This window comes from Cervus canadensis, chromosome 8 (genome assembly GCF_019320065.1).
Source record: "Cervus canadensis isolate Bull #8, Minnesota chromosome 8, ASM1932006v1, whole genome shotgun sequence".
In the NCBI taxonomy this organism is placed as follows: domain Eukaryota; kingdom Metazoa; phylum Chordata; class Mammalia; order Artiodactyla; family Cervidae; genus Cervus; species Cervus canadensis.
The window spans coordinates 27,988,221-28,013,352 of record NC_057393.1 but is presented as its reverse complement, the minus strand read 5'-3'; the positions used below and the strand labels follow the sequence as shown (position 1 = coordinate 28,013,352).

General features: G+C 38.3%; 1 protein-coding gene and 1 non-coding gene across 3 annotated transcripts in view; one reads left to right on the top strand and one right to left on the bottom strand.

Annotated features, from left to right (window-relative positions):
* On the top strand, positions 1-107 carry LOC122446863. The gene has a single exon (XR_006271023.1). It is a non-coding gene; the product is annotated as a U6 spliceosomal RNA (small nuclear RNA).
* The window catches only part of ARMH3 (armadillo like helical domain containing 3), a 171,059-nt gene that overhangs the window by 137,413 nt on the left and 8,514 nt on the right, over positions 1-25,132 (bottom strand). For both annotated transcript variants that reach the window (XM_043475627.1, XM_043475628.1), the window contains exons 2-14: positions 20,415-20,527; positions 19,198-19,254; positions 18,942-19,088; positions 16,911-17,018; positions 13,625-13,717; positions 12,824-12,898; positions 12,653-12,739; positions 8,199-8,255; positions 6,994-7,037; positions 5,862-5,922; positions 3,962-4,008; positions 3,399-3,474; positions 1,735-1,828 (exon numbers count right to left, since the gene is read on the bottom strand). In XM_043475627.1, coding sequence (XP_043331562.1) covers positions 1,735-1,828; positions 3,399-3,474; positions 3,962-4,008; positions 5,862-5,922; positions 6,994-7,037; positions 8,199-8,255; positions 12,653-12,739; positions 12,824-12,898; positions 13,625-13,717; positions 16,911-17,018; positions 18,942-19,088; positions 19,198-19,254; positions 20,415-20,516 — 1,048 coding nt within the window. In that variant the 5' untranslated portion in view covers positions 20,517-20,527. The remainder of the gene's footprint in view (positions 1-1,734; positions 1,829-3,398; positions 3,475-3,961; positions 4,009-5,861; positions 5,923-6,993; positions 7,038-8,198; positions 8,256-12,652; positions 12,740-12,823; positions 12,899-13,624; positions 13,718-16,910; positions 17,019-18,941; positions 19,089-19,197; positions 19,255-20,414; positions 20,528-25,132) is intronic.

The window sequence follows — 25,132 nt, the reverse complement described above, 5'->3', positions numbered from 1 at the left end:
GTGCTCACTTCAGCAGCACATATACTAAAATTGGAACAATACAGAGAAGATTAACATGGCCCCTGCGCAAGGATGACACGCAAATTCGTGAAGCGTTCCATATTTTAAAAAAAAAAAAAAAGATAGGGGGAGTTTTCTTACAATGTATATGTGTATCAACTCATCTCAATAAAGATGAAAAAAATTTTTTTAAGTATACACATTCAACTTTATTTTCTCAAATTCAGGGAAAGAAAAGTAGAAAAAAAATCCTACCACCTATCAACAATTAGAAATGAAAGTAACAAGAAACAAGAGTGATGGGGTGAGAAGAAAGAGAAAAGACAAAAAATGAAAACAGTGTTCAGCGTTTGTTTTGCAGCAAGTTTTAAGAGGCACCAGCATCCCCAGCAGTGAGAGTGATACCACTCAATTCCTTCCCCACAAACTACACGCAGTATGTAAGAATCAAGCCACCCAGTTCTGAACTGCGTTTGTGAGCATCTGTGCTTTATCTAAATTTACTCTGTGCATCCATTAGCAAGTTGCAACCTAAGATATTTGCTTCTTTGCTTTACGCAATGCAATTTCAGCTTACAAAAGGTTGTGTAGGAAAGCTCTGCTTTCAGAGAAGAGGGGAAATCTGTATTTTGGAATCTGACTATCAATTGAAAACAGATCCAATTTGCTACCACAGACTTGAATATCAGTGGCACCTCCCAGTAATACTTTTGTACTAATACTGCTTGTACTACCTTGAAATGCTAATGCCATAGGTGTTATATCAAAGTTTAAAGGAGAAACAGCAGAGCAAAGGTGGTCATTTAAAATATAGACAGTAGAGGGGCACAATTTTTTTACCCAAAATGAGTTCAATATTTGAGGCAAAACATCAAGTATTAATGAAGACTATTTTTAGGTTAAGTTATTCCCTCAAGCACACTCAGCTGACATTAGAACCAATTCAGGTGGACACAAAGTTTATTGGTCAAAATTCTTAATTTCTTTTCTATTACCCTTTTCATAACTTCCAGTGATAAGATTTATAAAGTAGAATTTTGTTGTTGTTATCTTTTGAAGGAGAGAAATCTTAAATACCCAGCAAATTCCCAATTATTACACACTTGTCATTTTCTAACTGGGTGTGCCTGGCAGACACATAACAGTGAGCAAATTCCCAAGTTCATTTTCACATTCATTTAGTCAACAAATATTTACTAAGCAGTAACCATGCCAGGCACTATGTTGGGCATTTAGTGGTACTCAAAACAGGCATGGTCCCAACAATGATCCATGCAAGGTTCTTAGTGTCAGCTCTCACTAATCTTAGGCAAACCTCATACTTCCCTGGCCTCAATTCCCTCATTTGTCAAATGACAACATGAGATGATTTTACCATTTTGCATTTATTTCAGTGAGATATTCATAAAATATCTCATCTGAGCCTCACAAAGTACCCTGAGTTTGGCAAGACAGGCATCACTGATCTCTGAGGTCCCTTTTAAATCTAGCATTTCCATGATTCTACAATCATTCCCTAAGGAGGACAAGCTGGAGTTTCATAGATTCTCATAGAGGAAAGCATTGACTATCTTTTCTTTAGAGTTTCACGAATCCTAAAGATAATTTCTTAAGCAAAAGGACTAACAGTTATGCTTTTTGTCAGAAAAAAAAAAGAAAAAAAAAACAACTACAGTCACCCCTGAAGATTCAAGATTGTATTAATCAAGAAAACAAAGGAGGTGATAGACTTACCATCAGAGGAGGGTGGTGTGGTCCCAAGTGGTGTGGCTGGGGTTGTTGGAGCAGGACTGACAGGGGTTGTCACCAAGCCCATTTCTGGATGACTCTGAAAGAGAACACAGATAAGGATAAGAAAAGAGAAGATTGCAGGTGTCCTCTGCGTAACCTTTCTGGTATTCCTGGCCTCATAAACAGACAGAAACTCACTGAGGAGAGACTGCGTCTCTATTTCGTTCCTATTAGTACCTGATTACTGTTGATGCTTGCTAAACTCTAATAAACTCTGCAGGCTAGTTTTCTTTAAGTAACTAAGTTCCCATTATGTAAGTTTACCTACAGAACCATATGAATAAAAAACTGGGGTAAACAAATACACAGAAATATTCCACACACAAAAAAGGGCATTTGCAGTCCTATCTGAACCTGAGAAGGGCCTATTATCTGATCAACTCAAAACATATCTACAGACTATTCTGATGACCACATAAGTCAACTAATAAGTACAGGTGAGCCAAAGGGATAACAGATATTACAAGAAGGGCTTTGCAGAGGGCAGCCCTCCTTGTTCCACCACAAAAAAGAGTGTACGGGGTGGGAAGGTAGAAACATGGGCGGAGACATTCAATAGTGACCAAAAGAGATAACTCCTCTTTCCCTTACCTTCCTTAGCCATCCTTGCCACATCAGCTCTTGAGAATCAGGCTGAGTGGTGGCTACTCCCTTCTCCTCCCCAATAGTTTTACCAGATTTTACCCTCCTCACTTTTTCCTTTAAAATCAATTACAGAATCTGGAGAGCTAACAAGGAACATCATAAGAATCATGGATAAAGCCTCATGTGATCAGTCGTGAAAAATGAGAACTGCTAAACCAACAAACCAGACCCCCAAATCAGCACACTGCTTTTTGACCTTATTTTTGTTGTTGTTGAAACTCAGTGGCTCCCATACATAACTACCTTTTGAGAAAAAAGCATAAGCACACTTTCCCTTAAAAGAAAACTTCATACATAATTTAAACAGTCTGACTTTAAAAATACTTCATCAATTTTTAAAGACAGCTTTCAGGGGCAGCACTTGAGTTCTCAGCCTATTTTAGCTCCTTCTGTACCAACAACTTAGGACATCCCTTAGGCAAGTGACCCAGTACTCAGGATTCTATGACTTCCTGCTTTCAATATTTGTTGACTGTTTTTGGGGTTTTTTTTTTTTTGGTTAACAGCTAACCTTATGTTACATGGGATATTTTGTACTTTTCTTCTCTGGAAATGGATGAGATAATAACATAAGTGACGTGGCCTATTTTTTCTCTGGTTGTAATTCCACAGAGGTTTAGGAAGCAGAAAGCCTGTTAAAAAAATCCGTATGGGCAGATAATACTAAGGGATTTCCAGTGAGCAAAATGAAATAATCTCAACTCATTTGGGTTAGCAGAATCAGTCAACTGGTCAAGACCATTAACTTGGCATGTTACCAGTTCCATTTCAGCACCAGATGGAAACATACATATTTGAGGAGAGCATGAAGCAAAGGCAACTGATGCAACTCTTTAGTTACTAACTACAGCTCACCAATGCAAAGTAGGGTTTACATGAGCACAGCCAGATAGGCTTTTCAATGGAGTGAATCTGTATGAAAATCAGAGAGAAAAAGAACTGAAGTTTTTAATATAACCAACCTGGGCTAACACTGTGATAAAGTTGCGATTTAAATGAACAGCTTCGTAAAGTGCCAGAAGGATGGCCTCATTGGTTCTAAAGAAAAAGAGAGCAAATTGGAGAGTCTCTTATAATGAAGAAGGTAGAAGAAGGTAAAAGAGTATAATCATCAAGATAAGATTTCACCCCAACTCCTCATTATAAATCCCTTTGAGTTTCTAATGCTCCATTATTTCCTTTTTGGGCTTATATAAAGGAAATACAGTCAGCACTTTAATTCCTTAGATCTGTTCTTACCTACTTCACTATTTCCCCCTTTCACTTTTTCACCCCAATCCAGTTAAGTTATTAACTGGCTCAGACACCAAGCCCTCTTTATTTCCTTTCAGAGATAGCTGGGAACAGTTTTATAACTTCTTAGAGCTCAATACATGCAAGTTCCATTATTATTTAAAACTCAAGAAACATTTGACAGATCATCAAAAAAGTCTGAATCTGCAGGGGTAAAGTTTCACACTTTCATATCCAGTAAGAGAGTCCACACTGAAGTTCAAGTCACTGCACAAGAATGTCAGGCACTTACTGTACTGAGATTTTCTCATGGGCATCTGCTATGAACATGCTGCCCACCTGTGGAAGAAAAGGGGAATTGCAGAGTTATAGCAGGGAAATGTGAGAGGAGCTCTGGGCCCTACAAAGCCTTTAATCAGTGAAAAAAACAAACTGCAGCATGAGGGAATCCTGGCCCACCAGTCACACACAACAAAACCAGCTCACTTTGAAGATCTTAAAAGAATCATAAGTCATGAAACTCCCCTAAACTGTCTTTGCTTAAAGGGACTTTAAAAAAACCATCCCAGTACTTTTGTCCAGGTCTCCTATGTGTTAGTTCAGTAACCACTGACAACAAGTAAATGATAACTTAAACATCCTCATAACTTTGCCTCTGTCCTGGAAGCTGCTTATCTGAAACAAACTAACTCACAAAAAGCATTACAGAAAGCAGGCTGTTCATCCAGCACAGAGTCGTCTTTGGGGGAATATTTGGGTTTCAGACCAGAACTATTAAATCAACGGTCAGCAACCTTTTTAGCATCAGGGACTAGTTTCGTGGAAGACAATTTTTCCATAGACCAGGGGATAGGGGGATGATTTCAGGATGATTCAAGTGCATTATATTTATTGTGCACATTTCTATTATTAATGTATCAGCTCCACCTCCGATCACTAGGCATTAGATCCCAGAAGCTGGGGACCCCTAGTCTAAATGAAACCTACTATACATCTTTCACATCATGAAATCTTTTGTTTGTGTCCTAGGCAGGACAGTTGAATAAGCAAATGGAATAGGTTGCCTCCAATATATGAGATATCAGAGGCAGAGACAGATGCCCATCCTTCTAAAATTGCCTTTTCCACCTATTTATTGATGCCCAAATCCATGTAGGCGGAGCTCCATTTATTTGGTACAAAACTTTTTCTTCTTGGCTAAAAGGCAAAGGTCCCTGGAAGCAATATGATTATATCTAATGCATCTAATCAAATACTGATACAGCCCTCACATTGTTTTGACATCTGAGGGACTACCCATTTGTATTTCAGAATTAAAGAGCTTATCATTTCCTTTCCTTGAAAGTAGGTTCTGAGAATGAATAAGGCAGATTGCAGGGGTAAAGTTGCCTTTTGGGTGGTGGGGGTGGGGCGGGGCCGGTTGTTCCTTACAATGAACTCAAAATCTGTCTTGCCCTAGGGCTGATTACTTGAATACTAAAAACCCAGAACACAGACTTTCTGAATCTGTCTAAATTCTGAGACCTTAGATTTACCTCTTAAAAATTAGCCCCAGATTATCTGGCCTAAAATACCTACCATGCTAAGGTTGAGATACCTTGCTCAAGAGTCTTGCAAACCGAACCAGTAATTTTCCCAAACCATGGAGCCCTCAGCCCAGATCCTAAACCTTTAAGATGAGTGGTTCGGATCACTGCACCAATCCCTCAACTCCAGGACCAGCTACAAATGATGAAGGGGTCACAGCAGACAGCCAAGGATCGCTTATGGTTGGACTCAGATCTAAACCCTCTATGCTGTGTTCCATACCTGTCCTCAAACAGAACCAACTGTCTTTTTTTTTTCTGGTTCTTTTTTTTTCAGAGCCAGTTCTTCAGGAAGCAAAAGTCTGGCTTAATATGAACCTTTTTTTTTTTTTTTTGTAGCCTTAAAAAAACTGAATTAATTTGGGAAAAAAAAAAAAAAACAACCCAGCCCCAGAGAAATCAGAGCTCTTCTTTGCCCTGCCTCACTTGGGTTTGGAAATCACTAGAAGAGATACAGTTCTCCAAAAAATCTGCTATGAGCAGCCTCTCTCCCCTAATCATCATTATTTCAAATATCTAAACTTCTGAGTTCAGACTTGTCTACCCTATAAGATCTCATATATTTTTGAACAGGGGAGAGAAAAAAAAAAGACAAGTAGGACTTACCATATTTGTTAAAGCAGAGAAAAAACCGCTCTGGTGTTCTTCTTCCTTGTCTTTATACTGCCTGAACAAAAATAACTAAATTCAACTTTAGTGTTATTTATCACATATGTCTTTGTCCTTGGCATACTAGGTAATCAGGGCAGCTCACTGGCAGAATTTCACTGACTCCAGAAAACAAAAACGTTCTAACTACTGAGCCTCTGCAGTTTGCCTTGCAAGCAAGCTAAAAGGCACCCATCTGCTCTTGAGGTAGCGTACACCAAAATGCCCAGCTACTTCCGGAGAGACTTAGAAAGCAAGCTGCAAAAGTGTGAAATGCTCTAACATATGGCTGATCCAGTTATTTCCCAAACAGACTATTACTTGAAAAGTGTGGCAGTAAAATTAAGGCTGTAACAGTGAAAATCTTGTTTGTTTTTGAAGGAAAAGGAGGGGAATCTGTGAGCTCAACTATTTGTGGAGATGGGACAGATTTGAAATTCCAACACCCAATTGTACATGAGGAAAGTCTGGAAAGGAGTAAGAAAGATCCTGCCTGGCCCTTGCCAGGATTAGATACAATTCTGGTTTCCATTCAATGAATACCAAATCCTCCCTATCCGCAGCAAGGGTTGGGGGAAAGCAAGCATCGAAGAAAAGAGCCCCCAGATAGACAGGACTCTGAGAAACTGCAGTTGATTACTGATAAAAAAGAAATATCTGTCAAAATGAGAATTCAGCGCTATCTCTTTTCTTCCTTTTTATAAGCATACAAAAAAAAAGCACCACTTCACAACCTTTTTTTACATAGAACGGTGTTTAAATGATACATTGAGCTAAATGGAATAGCCTGCCTGTGGCTGGAAAATTTGTTAAAATGCTCTGCAATAAAATGTCAAAGGTTGCAAAAGAATGTTTAATGTTAAGAGTTGCTTAAACAAAAGATGGACACTAATGTGGTGGCTACTTTTCTCCTAGTGTTAGAAGCAACCCCTGCTAAAGCCATCAAGTCAAGCTAGAGCAAATGAATCTGCCAGCAGCTATACCTCTGAATACTCTTCTAGGATAGGTAAGGGATGTTCACCCAAGAACTCTTAACAAACCTGTTCCTGACTCAACCAGTTCAAATGAAACTGAATTCAGATGGACTTACCTGTTGTACTCAGATAAAGCTTGAGCAATCACAAGCCCCATTCCCTAGAGAGAAAAAAGACAGCACAGGTGAAATAAGGGCCTGGTGGTGATGCTATGACTAGACCACGGAAAACACTAATGACGGTCCAAACCCAGCAAGTTTTACCTGAAAGTAGGCAACAAGGACAGAAATTCTGAGAGACTTGTCAATGGATGAAAAGGAACTTCTCTGGAAAGATTTTTCTGATCTAATTACATTACTTAATGTTTCTAGATATAATTAAAATAGAATAGCAAGAGTAGAAACAGACCAGCCCAGACCACTGACAATTTCACTGGGGTCATTTTCACCTCAAAAGAGAAGACTAAGTTAGAATCTTTAAACAAAAAGCTCTCAGATGTCTCTAAAAACAACCCACAATAAAAGTGACAATGAGTCCACCTTAAATGAAGGTACATACAGACAAGCCACTCTCTTTCAGACCACAGGAAAACAGCAGTGTGACAGAAAGAAGCATCCAATAAATATTAAAGTAACTTATCAACCTTCCCCCCAGAACCTGCTAAGCATATCACAAAGATCAATTAAGGCCATAAGAATGAATCATGTGTGCTTTTTTTTTCCTTCATAAGAGAAATTAGAACGAAGAGGGCAGACGGAAAGAGAATAAAACCAGACACCTGGTCATCTTCTTCCTCCCTATATTGAGGGATCAAGTTTTATTTTCCAAACCTCCAAGGATATATGTACCAGATATTACATCATCCTCCACAGTTCAGCTTCACCAAGGCAGGCTGTAAATATAATCTGACTAGTTCTACAAGAAATCTCCCAACATTTAGTCATCTAAGCCTTTTTTTAAAATTTCAGTTTTATTGAGGTATAACTGTAAGATATTTAAAGTGATTTGACATACCATCTAAATCTTACTCTTAGAAATGTCACTTCTTGACTCTGTAGGATAATCAAGCTCAGCATACTAGAACATGAAGTATAACTGACCATTTCATCATAATTAGCAAGCAAATATCCCCTCAAACCTTCTTTCCATGAGAAAATAGAAAACCATAGATAGTAGCACAATGCTCTAAAAAGAAATACCTATTCCCTCTTTATAGCCAGATGAAATTAACACAATAGTTTCCTACTCTCTGTTCTAAATATCCAATTAAAGTAAGGCCAACAAAGGCAAGTAATTAAAACACAAGAATCCAGATACTCACATTGAGGGTGGCTTCATCATCCACAATAGACAGCTTCACAATATAAGGATTCACAGACTATTAAACAAAAGAAGAGACTGCAGGTGAGTGTGACCTAGTTAAGAACCCATTAGTTATTTAACAAAGTGTTAACAAAAATCCTTCCAAGACGCTCTCTCTAGAGTGATGTTCCTAATACCTATGCCCAACTATCTTGCCAGTTGACTTCCTCCATTTCCAGTAAATCTCTCTGTGCATGGGCATTCGCCAAGCATGCAGAGACAGACAGACACACACACATACCCCCCAAGCATGTGTACGTTTACATGCACACACACACACACAATTCTATTCTACCTGCATTTTCCTCTAGGCTGAATCAGCTCAGGCCTTTGCCTCTTCTCTCATGTTTCCCTCTTCTTTCTAGAAGTAAGTAAACACTCCACAACACTCACTTTGTCCTATCCTGACAATAATTTACTGAGTCCATAGGGACAGCTGTCATTTGGGGGACATAAAAGCTCCCCTGACGTAAGGCACAAATGTGTAAGTTGCTAACTTACACTCTCATTCCAAAGGCTCCCTAACAATTCCACAAACTATATCCAAGGACTGATTCACCCACCCGTAAAACAAAGCCACCTTGGGGGTGGAAAGTGGCAGCTGCTTAACAGCCAGACAGGCCATTTATGGATCCAATACCCAAATAACACTGCAGGGGAACTGAAAAGAAAGATGTAATTACCCAAACTACAATCTGGTCAGGACACTGGGATTTAATGATTGTCCCATCACTTAAAGCACTGGAAGATTTCTTGAGTTTTTCCAGATTCAATTTCAGCAGGGTAGCATATGGAAATGGACATATATTTAAACTCATTAAGCAACTGGGCCATCTCCTACCGATGGGATGAGAACCAATGACCTGCTCACCTTGAAAACATCCCCCACGTGGTATGTGAGGAAAGACCCTCTACAGCTCAGGCATGAATTCTAACCCAAGAGAAGCCAGAACAATAGTTCTTAGATTAACAGCTTTTACAGCAACCAAGATAACACATCATTGAGAAACTTGGAAATCCAACTAAAAGGCTAACCCCCATCTCCTCAGACTTTATTAATCAAGTTCCTGAGTTCATCTTTCTAATGTCAGTTGGGAATAGAGAAAGAGAAGCTTTGCTATTTTTAACAGCCGAATGTTTATAAGGTTTTCTACAACCCAATTCAAGGAGGTAAAACCCACTCCATTCATTACTTGATCTAACAGATAAAGGCTCTCAACACTTCTTCCTCTAACAACAATGCTGATGCAACAGACTTCAGATAAGATCCAAAGCAAGCTGATCCTTGGAAATGAAAATCAGCAGTGGGCTGACCTGGAGATGCCATCACAATGAGATCTACAGTAGAAGAAGCAGGCCACTGTCTCTTAGCACAATTTTTGAAACTCCTACTTACTCACCTTCCCAAAAGTAGACTGTCTCAGGTACTAATAAGGACCACCTGATTACCAAGAACAAGCACTGCATTAGCAACTGTTGAGGAAAAGGGATAAGGTGGCTAAAATCAAAGGTTTAAGTTCCAGCTCCTCCACTTATTAATTGTGACGAGGTAGGCACGTTAATAAACCTAAGCTCAATTTTCTTCATCTGTAAAGTGGGGAATAATATTTCTTTCCTTGGGGCTGCTATGAAATTTAAATCAAGTTAAATCTTCAGCACAGTATCTGGCATGTAATAAGGGCTCAATTATTGGTAGTTATATTTTTTTCTCCTGACATTTTTATCACATTCAAAACAAGCTCTATAAGGAAAAAAGAGAAAGAACAACTCAAAACCAGACATAATAAACAATTTTGTAATATCTAGGAAACATCATGTTCAGGGCAGCAGTTGGGGGCTGAGTCACTTCATTTCAGAAGACTTAGCCAACCCAGAAGGCCAAGATCTTAAAGCTGTGAAAATTTCTATCCCAGCAGACACTGATTTTCCTTAACACTACCTATTCTGCTGGTCATGTTTTAAAACTCAAGACAATCTACTTTTCATCAGCAAGTCAGAATTACAAACTTCACAGAATCACTCTAGTAGAGTCCAGCATTTATTTGATCTAAACCATACTTAACAAATTTCATTGCGCTTCCCTAGATCTTCCCCCACCCCACCCCCGCCACCGGCCGCATCTTGTAATCTCTTGAGATTAAATGACTAAAATGAAGTGAGGAAGAACTACTTTCATTCCTTAAGTTCAACACCTAATTTGCCTTCTCTGTGTTTAGCTGGACACGGAGCCTCTCTGGCACCCTCTGCACCTTTCTGGAAAGGTTACAACTTACCCCATTGGTCATGGGACCAAATGTGGTGGTAACTAAAATGTTGTTCTCCCAAGCACACCCTCTTGGATTTTGCATAAAACTTCTCCAGCTTTCGGTTTTGCTGTGTTCATCTAGAAATTCCTCACATTCCTGTCAAAAACGTTCCTGCTCCATGGTCACCAGGTTTCCTTAATGGTTTCTGGTGAGTGACTTATATCAAAAGCTGCAAAGCCCAGATAAATTATGCCTACCAGCTTGCCCTCGCCTACTATATTAATTCTTCTGGGGTTTCTGACAGACCAGAGATGCATACCTCACTCTAGAAATATGATTTTCTCCAGCTCCACGGCCATGTCCAATTTTTCAGGCTGACATTTCAGAAAGTCTTACTGGGCTGAACCAGGTTTCTGTTCACATTCAGAGAAACCAACCCACTGTCTCAGAGTGGCCTGCATCCAGCAGAATGTTCTGAAAATATTCATTACTGATGATGGGGCTTTAATATCACACATAACTCAACTCTCTTTAACTACCTTCAGCATTTTTTCTCAGCTATTTTTCTTGCTATTGTAATAAGGCCCCAGAGGCAATTACACATGACAGAGATCAAAATGGCTACCATGCTGGCCCTTCCAGATCACCAGCAAAACAGGTGTTGGTGATAAATTACTTATTTATTAGTAGCTCCGTACACCATTCATCAGTTCCTCTGAGACAAAGAAAACAATCAGTTCCTGGGGTTTATAACACATTAACACTGCTCCATATTCCAGCCCCTCTTTAAGTACTCCTTTCTCACAGAATCCTTTCTTTCATATCCCTCTTTGTAAGAATAAGCTCCATATTTTATGTTACCCATCACTTTTAACATGGTTACTAATCATATCAAAAATCACTAAGTGAAGATCCAGAAGCTCAAAAATGAAAATATTCCCTCCAGTTGGCCCATCTGTCACAGTATTGAAAGAAAGTAAAAGTGAAGTCGCTCAGTCATGTCCGACTCTTTGTGACTCCATGGACTGTAGCCCACCAGGCTTCTCCATCCATGGGGTTTTCCAGGCAAGAATACTGGAGTGGGTTGCCATTTCCTTCTCCAGGGCATCTTCCCCACCCAGGGATCCAACCCAGGTCTCCCACATTGAAGGCAGATGCTTTACCTTCTCAGCCACCAGGGAATGAGAATGTCATAGTATTGCTACTTATTAAATAAAGAAAGTCAAGTTGCCTCAATGTAGCTTCTGATTTCTGGCTTCAGTAAAGCAGTCCTAGTGTCCAGGACCCAGTACCAAGTACTCCCTGCAAAGCAACCCCCAATGAGGTTCTGGCCTTCCCTAAGTGGCCCCCTTTCTTTTCAGTGTATTCTACCTTTTGAGGAGAATCAAGTGGATGACCAACCCAAGTATAAATCTTTGAGTTCAGCTCTTTATCTCAAAATCTATAAATCTGTCCCTAATTCAAATGCAAAAAGAACTCCAGAATTAATATGGATAAGGCTCTGTCTTCAACTTCCATCAAAATCAAAAAGAGTCCCCAGATCAACAGTGATATTTATACAAGTCAACTGAGTACATTATGGAAAACTAATATATAAGTTGAATGTTTCAAAACAGATGCATTAGGTCAGTGGTTCGCAATCCCCTGAGCATCACACTCAATAGGAGATCTTTAAAAAAAGATAACAAGGTCCCATCCCCTAAGAGATTCTGATTTGGTGTGCAAAGAGTAAGGCCCCGGGACTCCCCTGGTGGACCAGTGGTTAAGACTCTGCACTTCCACTGGGTGGGGGCATGGGTTTGATCCTTGGTTGGGGAACTAAGATCCTGCATGCCATATAATATGGCTAAACAAATAAAGAGTATGACCCAGAAACATCTTCTTTTTAAAAAAAAATCCTGGTGATTCTAATGATAAGCTGGGTTTGGGAACCACTACATTAAGAAAGATTTACTCACTTTATTAGAAGTTACACCACAGGATTCCTTTAAACTATAACCTCTACCCTAGGAGTCTAACATATGACTTTTAGAATTTAATTTATCAAAATTAATCTATATACCATTTACCAAGAAAATGTCTTCTACATTAAACAAAATTACTAGGAATGGTCACATTTAGGAAGATTATAGAAAAACAGCAGCTGTCCATTAAGAGACTCACTTACCTCATATTTTCTGTAGTTCACTAGCAAAGCCAAGAGGACAACAGCATCATACCCATGTTCCCTACGACTCGGCGGGTGGGAGAGTATCTGTAACCAGAACCACCAACAGTGAGAGTGCTTGAGGAGGCAATTTATCCAAAAAAGAAAAAGGCAACAAGGGAACTGACCTACCTGTAAAATTGCTTCAAATATGCTGTTGATCATTACATATTCCAAGATAGTGTTCTGGCTGATGTTATCTGTCACCTGAATACAATAAAAGGTTATTTAAAATCTATACTAAGACACTGATATCTCAGGTATATCTCCTCACCTAGTATCTAACACAAAGAGAAATGTTAAAACATTCTACCAAATACTTAGTAGATCTTTCATTAGCATCCCCAAAGCCACGAGAGCCTGAAGAGATAAGACACTAGAAGGGTAACAAATTAGCAAATTAAAACTTCCTAAATTTTTGACCTTCTCATTGTTTCTCTTATACCCTCACACAAGCATTTGCTTAAGTTTCTTGGGTTTCATTCCCCAAATGCACAGGAAGTACTTTATGATCCACAAGTCTTCAAGAGATTGCAGGGAAAGGAAACCACCTAAAATTAAAGAATAACATCCTAGAAGGTACAATCCAGCTTCCAGGTATAAAATCAAGGTCAGAACAAATAAAAATATTCAGCATCACAAAAAGTATTTCCAAATGAGACCTGATGAGAAGGTCAAAATCTGACAACAGAGAAGAGAGCACTTCTCCAGGACTGGTACAGGTTAAAAATGTCATCAGTTTCTCCAACGAGCAACTTTTAGGAAGAAGAAGTCCATACAACTAACTTCCTTCTACACAAACACAGCAGAGTGATGTAAAGGTCCAGTAAAGATTTTTCTCTTTTCCTTTCTAACTTTGGCCTCAAGATTTCAAATTTGCCCCTGTTGTCAATTCACACCCTTGACAAAGAAACATATAGATGGGTCACTTACTGTCACTAAGCAGAGGAGAAGTTTCAGACATAAGCTCTTCAGACTTTCAGAACCTTCTGCACAGAGCAATGAATCCAAACTCTCCATGAGATTCTGAGAAAGAGACCCATTAAGTATTAAACCATAACAAATAACATTTCCACCGTGTCTTTCCCATACTCTGGGTTATGTTACGCAGGGTAAAGTAAGAAACATTAAATGAAGCAACCATATCGTTGCCTGAGGCCTAGGCCTTGCACGATTAGATGAAGAAAAGGAAGACTTCTAAGTCTAGCTATTTTGAGGAAAAAGCTTTAGGACAACTGCACAGAATAACAAAGAATTCACTATTCTACCAAATGAATGCTTGCAGCCTATCACCCTCATATAAACCTTTAGATAAGAATGAAGTAAATTTTTCAAAGATTAATAATGATTAAATAATATATCTACAAACTAAAAACAATAAGTAATAACCTAAATAAAATTAAATTCTATTAAATAAATTTTAAAAAATAAATGGTTAAGTTAAAGGTTAATAAAGATAGTTAAATAAGTAAGTATGTTTCATTATTTGATAAAGAAAGCGTATCACTTGATGCAGGCACACTGAACAAATAACAAAAAGATAACATCACTACTGGCTATTCACTGGCCACGTGCACTATCCAACAAAGTTGGCCCATATTCACCCTGGTCGAGTCTACTAAACAAAATGATCAGAGCTTATCACTTGTACTAACAATCAGCTGTCATACCAAATATAGTCAAAAGATGAAACCCTTAGATACTACAAAAGAAAGAAGAAAAAAAGAAATTTTTTCATTAAATAAAGGAGGAAAATGAATGGAGAATACAGATTTAGCATGCTGGAAGGTTGAGTGAATATTCAAAATAAGCTACTTCAATTCAACAAATATGTAAATTCTATGTGCCAAATTTAATGTTTTCAAAGAAAACTAAAAAATAAGACAACGACCTTTGCTCTCAAGGCGTTTTTAGTCTAACAGGAGAGAAAAATAAGTAAACAGTTTTAACTTAATGATTACTATGACAGAAATACATATGGAGGAAAGGAATTAGCTGTGACGTTACCTATTCCAGGACTCCTAAGGGACAGGTTGTACTTTGAAAAATCAGTAGGAATTAATTAAAACTTCAGAAGGAAAGGAATTCTAGACAGACATCGGCATGATCAAAGACACACAAGGAATGAAAACAGTCCTGGGTGTGCAGCTAGAATACAGTTTGTTATTATGGAAAGGTGAGGCACAGTGATGAGAGATGCAATTTGAGAAATAAATAGAAAGAAGATCACAAAAGTTATATAAGGCTAATGAGGAAGTTTGGTCTTTATCCTTTCAGTGACAGGAAACTAATGAAGGGTTTTAACCAAGATTTGAGTGTTAAGATACATCACTCTGGTGTCAGTATGGATGACAGATTTAAAGATGTTAGGTCTGGAGGAAGGGAGAAAAATGAAGACTGACCTATCAGTTTTCTGAGGGTGGTTGCCATGTCTGATTTGCCTCTGTATCCCCAGTGCCTAGCACATAGGAGCCTAACAAATGTTTGTCAAAAGAATGAAGGCAGGGAATTTCCTGGCAGTCCAGTGGTTAAGACTCCACACTTCCAATGCAGGAGACAAGGGTTCAATCCCTAAACAAGGAACTAAGATCCCACATGCCATGCAGTATGGCCAAAAAAATTTAAAAAAAAAAAAAAAAATGACTCCAGGTACTAAATCTTTGTGCACTCCTAATTGCATATTTGTAACTTTTTAAAAATAACCTATTCACTATAAGGATTCTTTTGCATGTGCTGTGCTGTGCTTAGTCACTCAGTCGTGTCTGACTCTTTGTGACACTATGGACTGTAGTCCGCCAGGCTCCTCCATCCATGGGGATTCTCCAGGCAAGAACACTAGAGTGGGTTGCCAAGCCCTCCTCCAGGGGATCTTCCCAATCCAGGGATCAAACCCAGGTCTTCCGGGTTGCAGGTGGATTCTTTACCATCTGAGCCACTAAGGAAGCCCATTCTTTGGCACAGAGATTTCTTTATTTTAAATTTAGTGAATGAGAAAATACGAGTTCTTCAAAGTTCATGTTATGAACAACATTCACTGAAGATAGTGACAGTACTATAAATCAGGTATCTGATATGGGATCCGTACCCAAAATAGGTAGGTAAAGAACTCTTACAACTCAACAATAAAAAGACAAATAATTCAATCTACAAATGGGAAAAGAATTTGAATAGACATTTCACACACACACACACACACACACACACACACACTGCTGGGGAAAATGTAAAATGGTATCGCCACTTTGGTAAATAGTTTGGAATCTCCTCAAAATGTTAAGCATAGAATTACCATATGATCCAGCAATTCTACTCCTAGGTATATACCTAAGAGGATTAAAAACATATGTCCACATTTACAAGCACTTCATAGCAGCATTATTTATAACAGCCAAAATGCTGAAACATCTCAAATGTCTATCAACCGATGAACGGATAAGTAAAATAATATGATACATTCATACAGTAGAATACTAAGCAGCCAAAAAAAGGAATGAAGTACAAGGTACAACATGGATGAACCTTGAAAACATTAAGCTGAGTGAGAAGCCAGACACAAAAGACTACATATGATATGATTCCATTTATATGAGAAGTACAGTAGAGGTGAACCTATACAGATATAAAACATATTAATGGTTGCCAGAGGCTGGAGAGAAGAAGAAATAGGGAATGACTGATAATGGCACATGTTTTCTTTTTGGGGTGATGAAAATGTTCTGAATTAACAGTGGTGATGGTTGTGCAGCTGCATGAATATACTAAAAACTACTGGTTATACACCATAAAAGGATGAACTGTATGATATGTGAATTACATACTGATAATGCTATTTCTCAAAAAGCATCAAACAGTAGAAATGAGAATTCTGGTAAAATCAGTGTTAAATAAGAAAACTTAAAAGTTTAGAACTAAAATATCCTTGTGTATTAATTTGTTACCTTCTATTTAAATTCTTGCATGCTTTTAAGAATGTATGGTCATGATGTAAATCACAAGTTTCTCAGTCTTTATCCTACAGGGAAAAGATGCCTCAATACAAATCTGAATTTCAAATTTTCAGGATAAACCAAATCTTTAAAAATATCCAAATTCAAGGCCAATTCAATCATTTATGTCTATCTGAGTTAGATGACTAGAACATCTAACTGTCTGCAGATGGTATTCCTCAACAGCTGTCAGAAGCAGACACCCACAGGCACATCTGCAGCTTATGCCTCACCTTCATGCACAGCTCCGCCTTGTCAAAGCCCATCAGCATGTTGATAATGTCAAACCCAGAGGTAGATTTATTCTTTTGATGGACTCCTCGAATGAGTGCACACAAGGTCTGCAGAGATGAGAGAAAGAATTCTTTCTAGAAAGAAAGTCTCAAAATGAAAAGGGCATTGGATCAGTAGCCTCACACTACAACCTCAGAACCTTCTCCTCCTATAGCTGACAATCAACTGCTCTATGCTCTGAGCTCCAGAATATAGTCGGGGTCTTAATATGTGCAAAATCTAGACATGAAAAGAGGAACAGCATCTGAAACTGTCATCTTTTTTATTCTTTTCTGGCCATCCTCTTTTTAAAAATTACATTGCAGACAAAGATTGGAAGGTGACATTCAAAAATAAGAAACTGTTTTTGAGCTTGAATCACTGGGTTGATAGACCTTGCCCTTATTTAAAATTAATTTTAGAATTTACAAAATAGTTTATCATCTTTAGTAATTATTTTTAATAACTATAGAAGACCCTGTATGATAACAACTGATCAATTTAAATCTTAAAAATTCATTACAATCCCCATCTACTACTTACTAACTGTGTAAGCCTGGACAAATCAGTTAACTTTTCAGTGCCTCATTTTTCTCATCTATACAATGGGATAATAATAGCATTAATCTCATAGGGATGATGTGAAGACTATGTGAATTAATACTGTACAGCACTTAGAATAGTCCTTGGAACTTTGTTAAAATTCCTGGACTAGCCTGGAACTTAACTTTGTTAAAGCTCAATAAATGTCAATTACTATAATAATGTACTATAATTCTATGGTTCACCAAGTGACTTAATGTCAATATATTTCCACTGAACTAAAAAGTTTACAATTCATGCCCCTACAGCAAGTCACTGTAATTACAGGAAGTACAATTTCCAACTTTCATTTCAATTTGCAATGAAGAGGTCACAACAACTGTGATGCTCAAAATGTAGAATTTACTGTCCAAAAGTTAAGAAAGATACAGGATAAACATGGTCCTTCTTTCTGGGGCATCAGCTCAAAAGGTAATTTCTACATTCTACAAATGAGAAAACCGGAGCTCACAAAGTGATCTGCCCAACTTGTAAGTTAGAAACTTAAACCCAATCTACCAAAAGTTCCAATAAAATTCTTTACACTGTCATGACTTCTTCATATTCTATGCTTGTCAATCACTACCCTAGGTACTCAGCTCAATCTAGGCTACACTGGAGCTACTAAACTATAAACTTCAGAAATTTTGAAAAAAAAAAAGAAATTTTGCCTCACTCTTTCAAAAAAATTTACTTCTAGAACACTACCTGCCAGGCAGTGATCTACACACTAGGAACAAAGTATTGAATAAAACCATCTTTACCCTCAAGAAGACTATAATGTATTCCACCAGCTCAATGTTAGGCATAACAGTAATTCAAGAAATTCATGAATCTTCCGCATGATAATGCCACTTAGCATTAAGAACAATGATTCTTAATGTTTTTAGACTTACTGACCCTTTTGAGAATCTGATGAAAGCCCGCTCTCCAAAAAAATGTACATATACACATAATGTACATATACACATAAAATATTACATAAAACTACAGGGAGTCAAGGACCTTCTGAAACCTCAGAATAAGAACTCTTGACCTAGTGAGAAAATACTGTTTATATAAGAAAACACTATCTATTTAATTAAGAAAGTCTCATGATTTTTGCTGTAGACTAAGCACCCTTTCTGGAGTTTCTTCTCTTTTACTTTCCTTCAAGTAATAATAAAAATTCTGTCAAACAATCCACCTTGGCATTAGATCAAATTATACAAATGGACAAGATTACTACTATAGATGTCCATTTGTTTAACTAGGAAGATAGCTAAATAAAACATAGCATAGATGTTTGGTTACTTAAAGAAATAAAGGGGAAAAAAGCCTCAAGCCTAAGGGGAATTTTAGGTTCCTCAAGTTCCAATAGATGTATTACAGTTTATAAACAAGACTTCCCCATTCTCCCAGCCATGTACCTGCAATGCATTAACCACTCGAATTGGATGTTCCTCTCCCAGAGCCTGGATGCAGTGTTGAAATAAGCAATTAATATTGTCCTTGATCTTCATTAACTCCTCACCATCAAGAGATTCCAACTTGCCTTCTAGGTACTCTAAATTCACCTAACACGGAAACAATAAGGGCCTGAGTACATTTTTAGTGTAACACCTAGAACACATGTGAAGGCAATCTCAGTTACCAGGAAAATCCACAGATGCCACGAAGTCTTACCTTCATGAGGAAGAGCTCCTCCCAAAACCGAGGACTGCACTTACTAGGGTCCTCTGTCTGAAAACAGAAGATAAGTAGATTCAATATACCCAGCTAACACCAAAGCATTAAGAACACATTTGAAAGAGTCACTATATGCCTTTCATAGGGTCAATCTTACCTCTCACAATTAACTCTGAAAATGCTTGGTCATTCCAAACAGCTGTAATGGGGAACAATTTGGGGGGGGGGGTCCCCAAATGGAAGACATTGTGCATGGATATATACTCCCTGTACCAGAAGTTAAATGACTCAAAGAATCTCCCTCAAATCTTCCTCTTCTTAGCAAGAAGTAAAGAACCAGTTAGTCATATTCTGATACATCCCCATTGTACTTTTATGGGTGCTCAGTTTTCAAGCCCATTCACATACATGAAATACAACAGCCCAGTGAGCCAGGTAGGGTAAATATTATCACGATTCTCCTTTTAGGAAAGAGAGTCCACCGAATTACACAAGATATGCAACTCCTTTTACAAGAGTAACATGTTTTACACATTTACATGTACTACTTATGACCAAGATTTCAGAAGTTAAATATATATGCAGGGTATCTAATTACTCTAAACTTCCATGAAGAGGTATATTTTACAACACTGGCCTGGACCACAGTCAATACACAGTTCTGAAGACCCAAAGAAATCCCCAATCTAATTGCTAATAATTCCTTAGTCATCTCATAATGTTGGAGGATGAGACAACCTAAGAAATTGTTCTATCCACTAACAACTTGAGACAGAATGTAACAGGGCATCTTTTTAAAATATCTGGACCAAAAAAACAAACAAAAAACAACAACAACAACAAAAAAAAACACAAAAAACAAAATATCTGGACCATAGAATTCTAGGGTCAAAGGGAACTTCAAAGGACATCTAGGATAGAAAGGTCCTTAAGTCAAATCATAAGGAAGACAACTCTTAAATATATTCAGAAAGAGCAATCCTCTTTTAATTGTTTTACCCAGCTAGAGGCAACAATCTATAAGAACAACATAATAACAATCTACGTTAATTAACACACGATCATAATTTCTACTATGAGAGAGCTTACTCTCACCCTTGTTCTCTTTTTCCCTCTGAAGAACTAGAAAGTAGCAGGCAGAGGTGAGGTTAATTCTCATTTTGGAACAAGAAACTGAGTCAAGCTGTGAAAAATGTCAGAGCTCCAGGCCTTACCATGAAGATCTCATCATACATCAGCACCACTTTTTCCTTCAGTGGTTTTTTGGAGGCTGAAGATTTCCGGAGCAAACCCCCTCGTTTCTCTACCTGTGCCATGGTGAGAGAATCTGTGAAAGAAAGCCACAGTTAGTGCTAGAAATGCTAAGATGTTGGAGAGAGTATTGAAATACCTCTCAATGGGAAATTTTTTAGGAAGAAGAAATGATAAATAACCATGGTATAGATTTTGTGCATTTGTCCAATTTCCCCTCCTCTGACCAGGTAATTTCAAGGTTTAAATCATAACTTGGTCTACAGCAAAACACATTTTACATCCTTAAAACATGCCAGTGGACAAGACTTAAAGAAGATCCAAAACCAAGCAGGAAAGTGTAACTAGCTCCCTCTGCAATAGGTCTGGTCATATATTTGAGGTTGATGGAGGAAAGGCTGCAAAGCACACACTGCCCACAGACTGATGGTGAAGTTAAATTTCAAGTATTGATTGAGCTTAGGACCATTAAGGCAGGAAGTGTGCTGCAGACTGATGTACTCCATTGATTTCCCCAAAGTAAGTAGGTCCTCCTCACTGCAAAGTACTTGGCCTTCACTGTCATATAAATCACTCTGGACTTGACTGCCTTCAGAAATTCCTCTGCAAAGAAACCCAAGGCAGAAAACAGTAGTTAAAAGACCAAAAATTAAATTAATCTAAAAATAACCAAATATAACTCCCTTTAAATTTAATTATATGTACACATACATATAACTTCAGTGTATTTTTTAATTCTCTATAAAAGCAGTTCCACAAACCATGCCCAAATTTTCCCATCTTGCTTCAAGGAATCCTCAATTTTTTCCAAGTGAGAACTTGAAATGCCACAGGTCTCCACATGGATTTACACATTCTCTCACTTCCCCAACTTTTTCTTCTGTTGACAAAATTCCTCTCTTTCCCTTAAATCTTAGGCTTTAGTTGTGAAACTTAATTTTATCCAATGGCAAGTATGGATGGTAGTAAGGAGACTGATTTCACTTTCAGACAAATCCAAAGCAGCAGAAAACTAATCCTGTTCAATGACATTTGGAAAATATACACTATGTTTCAAATCAAAATCAAAACTTTAATGAAGAGATGAATCCAACAGCATAAAAGACTCTGTCTCAGATATCATCTTTCTCTAATACGTATAGCCCCAAAGGAGATGCATTTTTGAGCTCTAAAAGCACAGAAAATTTCCTCACTGGATGTTATGCATCCTTAGCACAGGGACTGTATCTTATACCTTTTTCATAAGCACTTGGTTCGCAGTAAATGCTCAGTATATGCCTGTCACTGAGAAGTCCTACGTCTAACCTAAAATTTTAGTTAGACCTAACTCTATCAAAGCCTCACTAAGACCTCTTATTCCTTTATGATCCAGAGAAAACTGAAGGAAAAAATAACAACAAAAAAAGAGAAGATTCTTTCAGGCAATTTACACTGTATCGATCATCGCTTTGCCTTAAAGCATGAAATAGAGGCTCCATTCAAAACATTCCTGTGTCTTTTAAATAGGTTGTCAAGAGGAAGATGTCCTTATCGGGGGAAAATAAATTGGAAATCAAGAGGATCCTATTAAAATAAATCAAAAGCAATGCAATTCTAAGCTTAGTGGATATAGATCTTTCATGTGCTCAGCTTCAACCAGTTGATTAACAGGAATAGTGGGAACCAAAGTCCCTGGATGTGAAAAGCACATGTTTACAAACATCTCCTTCTGAGGATTTATAATTAGGTTACAGCTAATCAATGTCCACCCCAAATCTAATAAACTCACTTTCTCTATTTCGGAATCAATACTTTCTAATAAGCAAAAGGGAACAGGAGAGGAAGGAAAAACAATTTCAACCAAAAGTACCAAATTTCCTAAGAAATTAAATTCTTTTCATCACTCTCCTTCCATCTGGAGCAGGGGTAAATTCAACGAAGGGCCTCAACTCATTATTCTCTGTCATCATCACAGGCACCTGGAATTTACCACCCAAGCTGTCTGAAGTGTGACTAGAAACTGACAACATAAAAGTCCCCTCCTTTTGCCAGCACTTTTACCCAGTGAGCACAACAAAGAAGGGTATTTCTAGAATGCAGACTAGAAGAAGCGTAGAACTTTTAAAAAAGTCTTTCTGGGGTCTCAGAAAATGAAGCCTGTGCTCCCAAATTTGAAAGTAAAATATCTGACTGGTAGAGCAGTAAATTGCAGTACATCAGTAATGTAAGTGTAATCTGTTTATATCCTCCCAGTGTTTCTTTCCTTTCACAATCCTCCCCTATTGTAGAGAGAACCAGCAGCAGCTGAGCAGCAGCCAGACATAACGGAACAAACAGCCAGCAGAACTGAGACTAGAATACAGCTCTCCCAAGCAACTAGATGACACTGAGTAAATCATTGTGCTTCTCAGTTTCCTTACAAGTAAAACTAGAGGACTGGACTAGACATATTATCTAATGAGTCTCTCGGCATCCCTGAAATACCACAAGCACAACAGGAACACCTAAATACTGTAAAGCTCTAACTGGGGCACTAAGGAGTTACAAAAAGGAAACTCCAAACTGGATCCTCTAGGAGCTCAAATCTATTAGCAGAGACAGGCACAGAACAACCCATGAAGTGTTAGTCGCTCAGTCCCATCCGACTCTTTGTGACCCCATGAACTGTGTCCCACGAGGCCCCTCTGCCCATGGAATTTTCAGACACGAATACTAGAGTGGGTTGCCATGCTCTTCTCCAGGGGATCTTCCTGATGGAAGGACTCAACCCAGGTCTCACATTGCAGGCAGATTCTTTACCATCTGAGCCACCAGAACCCATGAAGAAGTGAAGTGAAGTGAAATGAAGTCGCTCAGTCGAGTCCGACTCTGCGACCCCACGGACTGTAGCCTACCAGACTCCTCCATCCATGGGATTTTCCAAGCAAGAATACTGGAGTGGGTTGCCATTTCCTTCTCCAGAACCCATAGCACAAGGCAAATCATGAGAAAGTAATAAAGTACAAAGAAAATGCTGTGGACTACAAGGAAGAGAAAGAAGCATTCTATGACTACACTATGACCTCTGTTGGTCTGGGCTTTTAAATCCTTCTAGTGAAGAAGCAAATACAGCAAAGCCACAGCAATCCCACAGAAATGTCATCTTAGGCATGAACACAGTTTCTGAGAAACAAGATATAGTAGACAAAGTAATAAAAAATAATCAGGCAATTTTTCAATGCTAATTTCACCTACCACCAAACTTAGGAATGGCTTTAAATCCCCAACTCAATGGTAAATCAATGAAGTCTTTCATTCCTAAACCTCAGGAATTGCTGGTCCCATGACCTGTATACAACTTCTCTCTAAAAAACCCAAGTCATACAATAAGAACTATATCTTAAAGCAATCCAGCTACAGACTTCTTAAATGCACGTCACTTCACACCCCTACAGCATAAAATAATTAAATATCAAGATTTTAAAACCTGAAGTCAAAAAATAAATAAATAAAACCTAAAGTCAAATACTTCCAGTGTTTCACAAGCAAGGAATGCTAGTTACACTTAACAAGTTACTCATTTATTTTATTGTCTTCTTAAGCACAATATATGCCAACTCTAGTATCAGAAAATTAATTTAATAGAAATTCACTCTGATTTCCAAAGTGATCAATTAATCTATTAAAGTCTCGGTATTGTATCTACATGAGATGATGAAGGTTAAAAAACTAAATCTATTGAGGTAATCATTTCACAATACACATAAATCAAACCATCATGCTGTACTCCTTAAACTTACACAGTGATATATGTCAATTATTTCTCAATAAAACTGGGAAAAATATCTAAAAAAGTCTTCAGTCTTAGTCCCAACTATTATACACTCATTCTATAAGTTTCCTTTCTCTTCCTGGCTTCAATTTGCCAATATGTGCTGGACCGCAAGAAGGCTGAGAGTCAAAGAATTGATGCCTTCGAACTGTGGTGCTGGAGAAGACTCTTGAAAAGTCTCTTGGACTACAAGATCAAACCAGTCAATCTTAATCAACCCTGAATATTCATTGGAAGGACTAATGCTGAAGCTGAAGCTCCACTATTTTGGCTACCTGATGCAAAGAGCCAACTCACTGGAAAAGACCCTGATGCTGGAAAAGACTGAAGGAAGCAGAAGAAGAGGGTGGCAGAAGATGAGATGCTTAGATAGCATCACCGACTCATGTGTGCCTGCATGCTCAGTTACTTAATCGTGTCCGACTCTTCACAACCCTATGGACTACAGCATGCCAGGCTCCTCTATCCATGGAACTCCCCAGGCAAGATTACTGGAGTGGGTTGCCATGCCCTTCTCTAGAGGATCTTCCAGACCCAGGGATAGAACCTGCATCTCTTACATCTACCTGCATTGGCAGGCGGGTTCTTTACCACTACCACCACCTGGGAAGCCCAGCATCACTGACTGGACATGAATTTGAGCAAACTCTGGGAGACAGTGAAAGACAAGGAAGACTGGCATGCTACAGTCCATGTGGTCGCAAAGAGTTGGACACAATTTACTGACTAAACAACAAACAACAGCAAAAGCCATGGCAAGAAGCCATGGCAAGAATGTGCAGAAAAGGGAACCCTGTGCACTGCTGGTGGGGATGTAAATTGGTACAGCCACTACAGGAAATAGTATGGATGTTCCTCAAATACTAAAAATAAAACTACCATATGACCCAG